Source organism: Oxyura jamaicensis, chromosome 4, assembly GCF_011077185.1.
Source record: "Oxyura jamaicensis isolate SHBP4307 breed ruddy duck chromosome 4, BPBGC_Ojam_1.0, whole genome shotgun sequence".
NCBI classification, from domain to species: Eukaryota; Metazoa; Chordata; class Aves; order Anseriformes; family Anatidae; genus Oxyura; species Oxyura jamaicensis.
In genome coordinates this window covers 13693506-13706954 of record NC_048896.1, presented here as the reverse complement: position 1 = coordinate 13706954, position 13449 = coordinate 13693506, and the positions used below count along the sequence as shown (strand labels likewise).

The window sequence follows — 13449 nt, the reverse complement described above, 5'->3', positions numbered from 1 at the left end:
TCTGGAAAAAGTTGGCATACATAAATGCCTCCCCTCTGAAGTTGCTATCAGTCATTTATGTCAGCTGTAATTAAGCAGTTTAATCTCACTATAATGAACTCCTGGGGGTAAATGTTTGCTCCATCAGATGTGTGCAATGTAATAAGCTTTGATGACCTGCTGCCTTGGGACAATGAGGAAATGTCTCGTTTTAACTGAACATCAATAGGTAGTGCTTCTTCAGAGATTACTTCACATTGATCTACGTTGAAATGGAATTTTTAAAAGAAAAAAGGAGAACTGTATATCTTCGTGGTGAATGCAGATTGCAGTGCAAAAAGCAAGGCAAAAATAGCACTTGTGTTCAGATGGTCTGTTCACTCTAGTGGAAATAATTACCGCTGAAAAGCTGATTATTTCACCTGGGTTGCTTATAAAGGGGGGAGGTGTAAGCAGGATTTGGTTTTGTAGAATTTGCTGTATTTTTAGTATTGTTATTTTGCACTATTGCTGCAGTTACGAGATTGTACATTGTAGCTTCTACCAAGCTGATCTCACGTGAACTGTTTCTCTTTAGCTTTCCAGTTTCTCTTGGTGATTTAGCGACTGACATCTTGTGGTGTTTTACCTGTCATGCAGAATGTGTATTCTGCTGTGAAATAATGGAGCATGAATCCCTTGCTTGTCCAAGTGAAAGAGGGGATCAGTCAGTCAGCCCTGCTGCTTGGAACAAGAAACAAAATGGGTTTTCAGTATTGATGAACAGAACTTCTAATTTTCTTGCAAAGAGAACTTCAGTTTATTTCAGTTCCAGTATTTACTTGAAAGCGCATCTCAGCAGTACAGAGCTCTCTAGGATGGGGCTTTTGCTCTTCTGACATAATCGCACATGCGGTTTTGTCAGTCCTCAGACGGAGTTGCACAGATTTGTAACGCTGTTGGCAAGCTCTAGCATTGGCCTGATACCAGTCCTTTCCACTGTGCTCCTCTGAATAAGGTTTTTGTACCTGCACGTGTTCCCGATTTGCATTTCTGAAGTTCATTTTCAAAGCTGAGGGATAAGGAGGGATAATGTTAGGAAAAATACTGTAGTTTATTCACCTGAAAAAGATGTCTTTTTGCTGTTATGCCTTAATTTCTTACTGTTCCTCTCCGAACCACATCCTTTTGTTCTGTAAAGTTTTATTTGTTCTTGGTCATAGAATCCAACCTAGACCTCAGAAAGACTACACATAAAAATACGGATTTGCCCTGCAGCAATGACTTTGCTACATAAGTGTTAGGTCGTTACATCCCTCTATGCTGTGATGATTTGAAGTTGTCTCACTGCCTTTGGAAATCTGCATGTGGTGTTTGCATCTCCTGTGTGTGAGACACACCGGTCCTTTGGAGAAATGGGGTCAGCAGGCTGATCCCTGTTAGGCTGGCCTTCTGCACACACAGCCCCTGTGAGAACCTCATGGAAACTGAAAGTGCAGGCTTAACGAAGTCCCTTCACCTCAGCTGAGCATCACTGATATTGAAAGATGGATACTTTGGGAAATACATCCTTATTGCCACCAACTAAATAGCACACACCCGTTTTTTGTTTTAAGGAGGGATATCAGTGAACACAAGCCATCACCCTAACTGCTTCTGTAGCATATGTATTCCATTAATGCTCATCTCTCTCACTCTACCAAGGCTGCTTCCTTCTCTGATACCTGCAGCATTCACAATCCCCCCCCAAAAAAAACAAACAAAAAAAAACACGTTTCCTGTGGCTCGTTTTGTATAGTTGAGTTTCTTCTCTCTGTTCTTTGTATGCTGTTCATTACCAAGTTTAAATTAGGTGGCTGCAGGTGTGTTCTTGGCTGGTAAGTACTTACTCCCCCCAGTAAATGGGAGGTTGCTGTCATTCAAGATCAGGACCTTGCACTCATCAGTGATCCTGCTCCATGTGTTGCCATTCATCCTAAGTTTAGCATTCAAATATTTACAGCTCCCATAGAGGAAAAAAGAACCCTTTTACTCCTTCACACTCATTCACACTGTTTTAAAACCCAGATACCACTTGTGCAGGGTATATCACAAGAGATGCTCACCTTGGAGGAACAGCAGCTCTCCCCAAGCGCAGCTGATGCTGGATTTTTGGGAGCAGAGTGGCCAATATTTCACCCCTCAGGGTAGTGTACAAGGGGAGGCAGGAGAAGTTTTAAAGTAGGCTGCTCGATGGACCTGCTGTTGCTTGCCTTGAGTATCTGTCACAATGATGGGTGAAGGAAGGGAAGCCTCCACTGAGGTGGGGAGAGCTTCCTACCAGGAGCAGTCCTCAGGCACCAGTTCATCCAGGCACATCCTAATCAACTGACTTTTGTACAGGAGCCTTTACATGTAACTAATGAATGTTAATTGCACTCAGTTGAACTTGTGTATACAGAGGGGTTTTATGGGTTTTCGTGTAGGGTTTTGTATTTTTTTGGGCAGTTGTTGTATTTTTTCCCCCTGAAGGAGTTCTGTTCATTAATTGGAGTTTGTTACCAGGCAACTGCTGAGCAGCAGAGTGGCAGATTTCTCAAGGACGAAAGTACCAGATGGGATTGAACTGAAACCCCAAAGCACCGCTGCAGAACAGAAGGTAATTTGGCCATTTGTAAGGGCTTGGGTACAGTGTGGGGAGAGTCAAATTGTTAACGTACGTGATAAGCTCTGTATCCACCCCTTCTCAGCAGCATTTTCACTCTGAAGTCCTGCTCTGTCATTTCAAATTACAGCTATAAGCTTTAAAAAAGTGTGTACTGTTTCAGGTTTTGTGCTTCCTACAAACAGGCTTACATCTAGGTTCAGAATTGCACCTCTTTGTCCTTATTACTGACCCGGCAGCAGTGGCTGATGCCAACTTACTGCATGAAGGCGCTAGGCAGGTTGCAAAAAGCAATCCTGTTGATTATAGTCAGCGTGCATGGTTGCTATTTTTAAAAACGTTGACCTTCTTTATTCCAGTTTAAAGAGAAGTACCTCTTCTTAAAATGTTACCGAAAGACGGGAAAAGTACTTCATCCCTCCCCATGGGCTTAGCAAAAACACACGTTCCCTTGTGTGTCATCTTGTGGTTCTTTCCCATCTATAGTTTGTAGCAGAGACTTCAAGTTGTGTGGATTTTCCCCTGTGATAAATATTAGTGCAGAAAAGATTAAAACAGAGAAAGCAGAACAATGATCTTTGTGGTTGAAAACAAAAAAAATTACAGTAATAAGACTTGCTCTCAACCTCAGAGCATTTCTCACATGTTACTGACTGTATTCTTGTTTCGCAGATAGGGAAAACAAATTGCCACGAAACTGGCGTTTTCCCCAGAGCTTCTTGTGTAAGCTCTGACAGAGCTAGGAAGAAAAAGCAGTTTCCTTTGCCTCTGGTGTATTTTGTAAGCTTCAGACCAGAGAGAAATCTGACCAGGCTGGCAAAGGAGTCCCACTTTGCCTGTCTCCCACCATCCTTAAGGAGAAAAGACCCTGCTTTGATACAAGGGGCACCAGACTGAGCCATGATCTCAGCAGCTCATGCTGTTCATCTTCCTCAAACCTGCACTGAGTCCTAACGTGTTATTTTAAAGCTCCTTGTTCTGTACCAGAAATGAAAGAATATTCCTGGTTACCATTTCAGAGCAACAGCTTGACAGAAAAGGTTGTACTGCATTTAATAATTTTACTTTCAGATCCCTCCATCTCTGTCTGTGAGGGGTGAAGGAAAAAACAATAGCAGCTCCAGGCCCTTTCCACTTCCCTTGCCCAGTGCAAGAGCTCTTTCCTGGCACTCCAGCTTGAGCCTGCTCATTTCCTTCTCACAGCAGAAACAGCCCAGCACTTTCTCCTTCCCTTGATATCTGGGTGCTGGACATAGGCTGCTTGAGGGTAAGGAGAAATTATGGGGTCTTTGAGACTCAGAATGAAGGTGGAAGAGGAAGGAGAAGAGTGGATGTCACATTTTCTGTTGGGTTTGAGGAAAATGACCCAGGAAAGATGAGATAGGTGATTCTCACCTCTTCTAACCAATCTCTCTGATGTCTTCTAGTGTTTTCCCTTTTTCTCAGGGAGAATCCTGTCCCTTCCTTCCACCTCTGTGTCACCACCCACAGCCACCATAAGATTCCACTCCCTGAATTCTTCCAAAATCCCATTTCCTGTCCCATTTTGAAGTAGTTAGGATATACCAAGCTGCTCAAATGATGCAAATGGGAGTTTGGCTCAGTTCAACCGAATCTGACTCAAAACTAAACAAAAAAGTGCCATGCGGGTTTGCTTCCATGAACTTGAATACTGACATGCATTTTATTGTTGCTTTTTAAAATACCAGAATTAAAAATGTAAAATGCCTACAGCATCAATTTTATTCCTGGTTAATTGCTTGGCTTTTAAAAGGCAAATGTCTTTCATTCAGAGTTATCTGCTATATTTTGGATATATTGACCAGCATTCAAAAAAGCTGGGCTGATTTCAGTAGGTTGTTTATCAGAGTCAGTGCAATGTATAGACAGACGTGCCTTGAATTCAACCAGCCAGAAGCTGTTTGAGTTTGCTGCTGCTTTTTGCTTTGGTATAATTCAGGAGGAATACTGTTGGGTAGCACTTGGCTCCTGACGCCTTGTGTTCCAGTGCTGATAGTATTTGGGTAACCAGACCTTTCTTGGCCAGGGGTAGGCTCCTCTGCATTGCCCTCCCCATCTGCTTTACAAATCCCCTCTTTCTTCCCCTCAAAGTTTCTAGCCATGTTTTCTCAGAATTTTCCCAGAAACTTCCAGTGTCCGAGTGAGTCAGTATTTTAGTCTGTCAGGGGAGAGAGTTTGTCTGGTGCCTCACAGCTTGCATAGTATTGCTAGTAGGATCCTACAAGGAGGGCCACAGTACCAAACCTAATTGTATCAGCAAATTCAGCAAATGCTGATACTGGATGCTACTGAATGTGATTTCTCTAGAATAAGGTTTCCTAATTCAGTGAGTAGGAAGTAGCAATGAAATGAATGGTAAGGGGCTTTAAAATATATGCAGGTCTTGAGTTGAGAAGTACCTACTTCTGACCACGGTAGAGGTCAAATCTGCAATGTTAAGACAAATCATTTGATTTTCTGTCAAGTGTTTCCGAGGATGAAGCTACTTCTGTACCTATGGTTTGGGATACAGTAGATGAGCAGGAAGCCAAGGTTCATGTCCCAGGTGTTTGCCACATGCTTTTGTATTTTCCTATTTTTTTAATCTTTCTGTGGAGTTTGTCTTTATACAATATTTCATGTAGAGCACCCCTACTCATACCCTCATTATTTATTGCCCTAATTAACAGGGGGTGCACAGTGCATTGGAATTATATTAAATGTGGACTTTAACCATGTTTTTTCATGTGCAGGAGCAGATTTTAGGGAAACAAATTTCTAGCACCCAAGAAGGCCTCTGGAGCATAAACAACCAAAACTATCTCCTGCCAGATCTTCTTCAGCAGAGCCAAATTTCAGATTCCTCCGTGAACTCACCAAAAGTGCCACTGACTAGTCAGGAACCTCAGAACAAATCTGTGAATAAGGTATGAGATCAGTTTATAGACTGAATGAATTGTACCACCACTTTTCTCCAGCCCATGGGAGCCTGAGATTGAGTGTCATTTAAATTCATCTATCATGTTTCTTATAAAGGAGAGATTTTTCACCACATCCCTTCTTTTATCTAGAAGATATATTTTGGGGGACTAACAAGAAATCTTGAGCTCCCTTACCTGTCTTCGGTGTTCCATGTTTTTGTCCCTCTCTCTCCACGTCACATAAGCTAGAAGGGCTTGTGCCCTCTGCTCCTCTGCCTGTAACATCAGCAACACAGCATGCCCATCTGCCTTTAATGATCATCTTTGGATTGCTTTCCCTCCCAGCGTCAGGTGACAGTGCACAAGGCATGGACCTGTTGCAGATGAAATAGTAGGGAATGAGAAACATGTAGGGAGATTCTTCTGGGGACCAGTTACTTCATTGCAGTGCAGTGTCTGGTCAAGAATCCTAGCTCAGGCTTCCTCTTGTCATTCAATTTGTACCATCTATCTACTGCTCTAAGCATGTTCATTACACCTAATTATGCAACATGCTGTTTCACCTGAACCTCAGAGACACCCACATTGCTCTGTGCTGTCTGCTCCCTGGTGTCGTCTTCCTGAAGCAGCTCTTGTGTTTCATTGTAGACCCCGTCCACTGAAAGTACACCTTCAAAGAGCAGTACATCATCTACAACATCGTTTACTTCATTCATAGATCCCAGACTTCTGCCAATCACCCCTCCCACCAGTCCAGTTGGACCTCCCTGTAGTTCTTGTGAGTATGCTTTACCCTTCATAAAATCTCATTCCTGTTTTTTGTTGTTGTTGCTGTTCTGAGTGGGGATGGAGGGAAGAGGGAAGCTTATCACTTGGCAATTGAAACTGTCAGTAACACCTCCAGAAACTTAAACTCCACATCGCCATAGATTTCATTGCACAGCCACTGTGCTTCTTCCAGATGTGGCTAGCTCTGCCACTGTGTCACCACAGTGCTTGCTCAGGAATGTTGGAGGAGTTTTCCAGATGTGTGGTTTTATTTGGCTATGTGATGCTCTCAAAGTGTTTTCTCCCCTCTCTGGAGTTTGTTTCATTCTGCCACAAACCAGTCAAACGTGAGATGTAGCAAAACACTTGAATTTTTATTTATTTTTTACTGCATGTATCTTCTTTTTCAGCATCTAGTGCAAAACCCGAGCCCGTCAGGAGAGAAAATGCAAGGAAGGGCTCTGTTGTCAATGTTAACCCAACAAATATCCGCCCGCAGAGCGACAGTCCAGAAATTCGTAAATACAAGAAGAAATTCAACTCGGAGGTCCTTTGTGCTGCTTTGTGGGGTAAGCTCAGAAGTGCTTGGGTGTGTGTTTAGAGAGAAGGCAGCAGCCAGCAGGAGAGGTTGGCAGTGTATGGCAGTTAGATTTCGCAGTTGTATCACACCTCTCCTGTCAGAAAATCCTGAGAACATACCTATGTGTCACTCGCATGATATTGCCTTCCTGATGGAAGATGGCAAACAGATGAGTTACAGTTGCAAGGGATTTTGTGCATCAGAATGAGAAAACATTTTGATCAAGCACCAAATTGAAACTGCACTTGCTGGAAGAGCCAAAAGTTGCAAATGTTTTAGTAATGTGAAGCAAAAAAGGTTCATGATACTCTGTCTTAGCTGCATATCAGTATAGCTAATCATGCATAACCCTGACCCAATGGAAATTATCCAAACCAGAGGTTCCAAGAACCTTTCAGAATTTTAGCCACCACAGACTGAAGCAGGTCAGGCTTCAATCTTTCCAAGAGCCTGACTTCCATAATTTCCACTGTCAGGACTCAGAACCTTGCTGGATCACCATTTTTGTAGGGTCAGCTTCACATGGCATTAAAAAAAAAAAAAAAAAAAAAAAAGATCAGTGTAGTCAGACCAGTTTTCAACCACTGTTGACGTAGTCCCAGTCTCACTGTAGCTAAGCTCTTGAGTTCTTCTAACCATCTGTCTACCTGTGAAGAACAGATGCAATCTATGGGACTCGCCCAGCCATTTACTTGTCATCACTTTCTGAGTGTGGAATGGAAAATGAATGAAGTAGGTGAAACGTTATCCAACAGAAATGTAGATTTCTAGTTTTTATAGTTTTGCAGGTTTTGTGTAATGTCTGTTTGCAGGAGTCCAAGTTTTTAAATTAGGAACAGAGCTATGGAGCGAAGTCTGTAAATTAACTTTGTGTTGAGGTTGAAGAGCACCAGGTACTCATCAGAACAAAGCCAGTAGAGAAGTTTGCTTGTTACAGCAGGAAATCTTATGTCATTTCTTTAGAACCTGCTGATTAGGAAATGTAGCCATCATGCCAGCCAAACGCTATTTTTGTACAGGGTGCATCCTCTGGTGTCAGCAACTCACTGAAGCTTTCACTTCCTGGGGAACAATTGGATTTCAGATGGATTCATTCCTTTAATTCAGCATTTGAAAGCACTTCCAAAAACCAGTTTTCAAATAAATACTCCGTTTCCTTTTATCAGTAGCCTTTCTTCCAACAACTTTGGTATTCTTCCTGCAATTTGAGTGTTGCATTTGGGGGAAAGAGGAATTATATTCTTTAAAAATTGAAAGAGACCCTTATATCCTTTAGTTAGATCTCCTGTGTTGACAGAGGAGTGATGCTAAACTGAGGCTTTTACAGTGCTTAAAAGCACACAAGTCACCTGAGAAGTTCAAGTTCGCAGAGTATTCTTCTTTTTTTTAATCAATATTGACTTCAGTGGACCTACTCATGCTTCAGGTTACATAGGCATATAAGTGTTCTGCTGGGTAAAAATTGTAACGTTGGGATTGTTTTTTTCCTTCCATTTTTCTGGGAGGTCATCCACAGAGCAACGGAGAAATTATCAGGTACCATTAAGAAGACTAAATAAAAATTGATTCTAAAAAATAATTACCACTGGGCTTCTGAATCATTGGGTGATGTATGCAGGTTTTTTTTCTCTGTATCAACAGGAGTAAATTTACTGGTGGGAACGGAGAATGGATTGTGGCTACTGGACAGAAGTGGGCAGGGAAGAGTTTATTCACTGATTACAAGGAGACGATTCCAGCAAATGGATGTTCTGGAAGGACTCAATGTGCTAATTACTATATCAGGTTAGTTCAGTGTCTAAATGTATCTGACCTGCACTGGGGTTGGAAGCAATTAGAGAAGAACTAGGTTATAAACTAGGTTGAGAAATTTCCTCTTACAGAAAATCACAGGATAGTTATTCTTGTTAATAGGAAAACTCTCTTGAATTTTTAACACTTAGATTCTCATTTCAGATTCAGATGGGGCTCTGGGATATTTCATTATCTTTTTAAAACATAAAATGGTTTGTGAGAGGATATGAAGTGTTTCATATTTTTAAAATGGAGGGTTTCCCAGCAAGTTAGAGTTTGTCAGTCTGTTTTCATGTTTCTGCGATGGGTGAGCATCTATCTAAGTGCAATTCTGTTTGAATATCATTAAATAACCCCATTCCATGGTCAATGAGATGTATGAACAGTCACAGAAGAGTGATATGTACTGTGAAAGCACTGGTAACGCTAAATGGAGTAGCACCTTCAGCCTTTTCTGACAAAGAGCTTGGACTCTGCCCTTCGAGGTCCTGAGGCCCTTATTATCCACAGATGAGAGTGGCCTCAAGGTAGTACATCAGAAATGGAGGTCCAACAAGAAATGACTGCCATTTTTCTACACTCCAGACTCGCTGTAGTAGGTGATGGTGAGAGCTGTTTGTCCCACATTGCCAGTTTCAGCTGCTTTTGACATGGTCCTCCTTAGACTGATGTGCTGTTGATCTTATTTACAAACCAAAGCAATAGAAAGACTGACTGATTTAAAGGTGACAAAGTAATTCTCACCCTGAAAGGCATCCAAAAGAAAACAGTTACCTATAATGAAGATTGTCAGTTAATTAGAACTAAAAAAGTCACTTGCTCAAAATACCCATGGTAGGTTATATCTGTATTTCTTCCTTCACATCAGAGAGCAAATACCAGGCAATGTGATTATCTCTGATGATACATGCATCTATAGAGACCTCTTCTTTGACACGAGGAAAGAATTGTAGTCGGACATTAAAATCTGACATGAAGCTTAAGTCACAAGAGCACATGTGCCAAATGTCATAGGGTTATTCATATTTCAGTTCCCCCCGGGGGTCATCATCAGCCCAGGCTTTTCTTTTGTGCTGATGGATTCTTCTGACACCTTGACAAGCACAAAGACCTGCTGTACTCAGGGTCACGGAACTCCAGCATGGGAGAGATTTTGTGCTTCAATAAGTTAATTATGTCTTCTCTTTTTTTCTTCCCCTTTGCAAATCCCAGGGAAGAAGAATAAGTTGAGGGTCTATTACTTATCGTGGCTGAGAAATAAGATTTTGCGCAATGATCCAGAGGTGGAGAAGCGGCAAGGCTGGGTGTCTGTGGGTGACCTGGAAGGCTGTGTACACTACAAAGTTGGTAAGGTCCTTTTGTCCTTTTTTTTTTTTTTTTTTTTCCCTCTTAGAGAGCTGCTTAATTGTACTTTGTCATCTCATGACACCAGCATTTTTCTTCAGCTGTGTTTCAAAATTGTATTGGGCATAATACTCTGACTGCTTTCAAACCTGCTTGCTTGATGTGATGGATGCTTTGGTCCTTGTCATTCCAGATTGCACCTTCTCTTGCACATGATGTTATGGCTATGTCCTGTGAGGGCTGGAAGAAGGGAGTGCCAGCCCTGTTCTGTTGCTCAGTCAGGGGTTTAGAAATTCTGTATTTACTTAAGACTTCAATTAGAGTGATGTTTTCCACCCCCAGACTACCAGCTTGTCTCCTGGCCCTGAGTAACTGCTGCTGAACTGGACTGGTACAGTACTAGGAAATCATGTTTGTAGGATGTCTGTAGGTAGATGAGATTGGATGAGCTTTTTGCTGTGTCTTGATCATAAAAGACCTAAATATACCTGTTTAAATTTACACACTGGCAACGGTATGTACCGTAGCAGTTTAAATACCATCTTGCATTTCTTTGGCTTTCAGGTATTTCGTTTGTGAAGGTGAACATCAGTATTGTGATAGCTTCTGTCATTTAACTGTCTGAGGGGGTGTAATGTATAGCGTAAGTTTTGCTTTATTGAAAGATGGTATATGAAAGTGGCGGTGTTTTTTTCCTTAAGTCAAATAGAGAAATGATATAGACAAGTGCAGGAGACAGTGAGGTGGCTGGCTCTCATAAACGCTTTGCTTGACATTTCTTTGCATTTAGATCTCGCTGCTTCAAATGTTACGGGTTAAATCCAAAAAGAAATGTGCAACAGATGTGTGCCATTTTCTTTGTGATTATAGCTAAGCACCACATATTCCACTTCAGTTGCTCATTTTTGGTTTTGGTATGCCTTTTTTTTTTTTTTTTTAAGTTATTCTAAAAATTAGGCAAACATTTGGTGCTCTTCCGTGTTCACATATGACAAACCAAGTTTACTTCTTTGACAAAGCAGCTGCTGTTGTTTACCTGTTGGTGAATCTTCTTGTATCTTGACCTTTATTCTTACAGTCATTTTTCCAGCTAGCAAAAGAAAAGGATGTGTTGTTTTGTGTTTTGGTAGGTTTTGTTTGATTTTTGTCTTTCCCTTTCTCAGCCTTTGTAAGATTTCCCTGATCGGTATCCACCCTTATATACTCTTAATGCTTCTGCTCTGTGTTTGGGTCAGTGTGAACTGCTCCTGTTGCAAGCAGCAACAAACCTTAGCTCAGTTAGCACAGCACCTGCATTTTCTAAAAGTCCCTTCCAAGCAGACACTGAATATAAAATGTAGGGACAATGCACTGAGATGTGATGCCCTAGTGTTCTGTTTCCAAACCAAATGCTTGCCTCTGGCAGAGTGAAAGAAGCCTTAATTTTCCATGCATGTTTCTTTGTTTATTCTCAATGGACCCAACATGAGCTTAATCAACTTGGAGAAATGGCTCATTTCTCCTAAACACTTACTCATCTCAGAAACATGGGAGTCCTTCGCCCACACTAGCACATGGAGATTTAACCCCACACATGAATGGTAAAATGAAAATTCAGCATGTGGAGTGTAAGAGAATCATTCAGCCAACAGCCTCCAAAAGCAGCTTAGTCACACCCAGCAGCATTGGTGTGGGTTCATACTTGAAAAATAAATGAGACTGAGTTAGCTGTAGGTCAAGCCTTTTTCTCTGACTAGTAAGAGAAATAGATATATGCAAATCAATACATAAATGTTGCTATCCGAGAATAAAGGGACTACATGTTTGCAGTCAGGGTTTTGGCACTGGTGATGTTAACCACTGATGTCCAGAATGCATTAATCTCCTTGGTGGATAGTGTCTTCCTCTACAAATAATCCATTGAAATTACTTCATGTAATGAGATGGTCTTTGATTTAAGCGTCTGTCTGATACCTAAGGAGTTGTTCTTCTTGTATTACAGTAAAATATGAGAGAATCAAATTCCTTGTAATTGCTTTGAAAAACTCAGTGGAGGTTTATGCTTGGGCTCCGAAGCCTTACCACAAATTCATGGCTTTTAAGGTAAGTGAAACTTCTTTGCTTCAGACACACCACTGTCTCTCATCTACTCCTTGCTTTTGCTTTTTGTTGTTTTTTATAACATTTTTTTCTAGTTAAAGATGAAATGAATATTCCTTTAAAGAAAATGTAGCTCATTTGACATACATTGGAGGTGGCAGGCCTGAAACTGTCACAGTCATGATTCTGTTAGATGTGAACAACTTGTTTCAGTGCTGTGCCAAGATGTACATTTAAATTCATGAAGCTGATGCTGATTTCCCTCAGAGGAAGAGGAAATTTAACATGAATGGTACTTAGCCTAATTTTTGCCTAGTCCATTTCTATAATCTGGATTTTTTCAAAACACAAGTGAACTATCCAACTCTCTTTGTGGCCCAAAGGTTGATGGATACTTAGCTCCTTAAATGTAACGTGCTGGTAGAGCAAAAACAGGTAACTGTTCAGTTCTGAAAATTATTAAGGAAAAATATGTATGTTGATCTGTAAACCAAGAGCATTATTGTGTTCTATAGTGCATTTTTCTTTTTGCAGTCCTTTACCTCACTTCATCACAAACCGCTCTCAGTTGACCTGACTGTTGAAAATGGACAAAGATTAAAAGTGATCTATGGCTCTCTGGTTGGCTTTCACGCTATTGATGTGGACTCTGGATCTGTGTATGACCTCTACCTTCCAACACACGTAAGACACTCCAAAAAGTTACATGAACGCCTTTGTTATTTGGGCTGTATATTGGTGATAATCAGGTTAAGCGGTGTGCTGTATTTCAAAACAGAGGGTACGAGAATAATTATTGTATAACAGCTAATAGAAAATGACTTCTCACATGCTTTTGTAATAGTGAAGTTATGCTAAAAAGTTTTTTTTTTTTTCAGATTTAGAGTATCAGTTTTAATGGTTTAATGTCAGAAAGCCTATTGTATGGACAGTACTATTTTTAATTGATTTATCCTGGAAATCTAAGACTTTTTTAAAGCATGCGAAATTCAATATTGTGTTTAGGTGACTTTCACAATCTGCCAATGTTTTTTTCCATCTTGACCACTGAATTGAGCTGAAATTTGGCCTGGTTTAAAAAGATGTGCAACGTGTTTAAATTTTGATCTGCTTTGATGCATGTTATCTTTGCATCAAAGAGTACCTGTAGCTAGAGGAGCTATATATAAACTGAGTCCAAATATGCATTCACATGGGTATGCAGGTGACCCCATAATAATAATCCTAATTTCTTCACTGGGGAGAAAACTTGCATTCATTTTACAAGACTTACATGAGCTCAGTGTGTAAAATGTGATTTGCCTTTTAGTCATGACCCTGCAGAAACCCAGCTTCCAGGCCAAATAAATTTGCCGATTTTC

The 13449-nt window shown here is 40.9% G+C and overlaps 1 protein-coding gene across 3 annotated transcripts in view; it reads left to right on the top strand.

Annotated features, from left to right (window-relative positions):
• Positions 1 to 13449, top strand: part of NRK (Nik related kinase) — a 91807-nt gene that overhangs the window by 62508 nt on the left and 15850 nt on the right. For 2 of the 3 annotated variants that reach the window (XM_035326545.1, XM_035326547.1), the window contains 8 exons: positions 2503 to 2596; positions 5356 to 5529; positions 6172 to 6301; positions 6702 to 6860; positions 8513 to 8656; positions 9878 to 10012; positions 11991 to 12091; positions 12623 to 12772. In XM_035326545.1, coding sequence (XP_035182436.1) covers positions 2503 to 2596; positions 5356 to 5529; positions 6172 to 6301; positions 6702 to 6860; positions 8513 to 8656; positions 9878 to 10012; positions 11991 to 12091; positions 12623 to 12772 — 1087 coding nt within the window. Of the gene's footprint in view, positions 1 to 1820; positions 1836 to 2502; positions 2597 to 5355; positions 5530 to 6171; positions 6302 to 6701; positions 6861 to 8512; positions 8657 to 9877; positions 10013 to 11990; positions 12092 to 12622; positions 12773 to 13449 lie in introns of all 3 variants that reach the window. The other variant, XM_035326546.1, reaches the window with a different exon arrangement.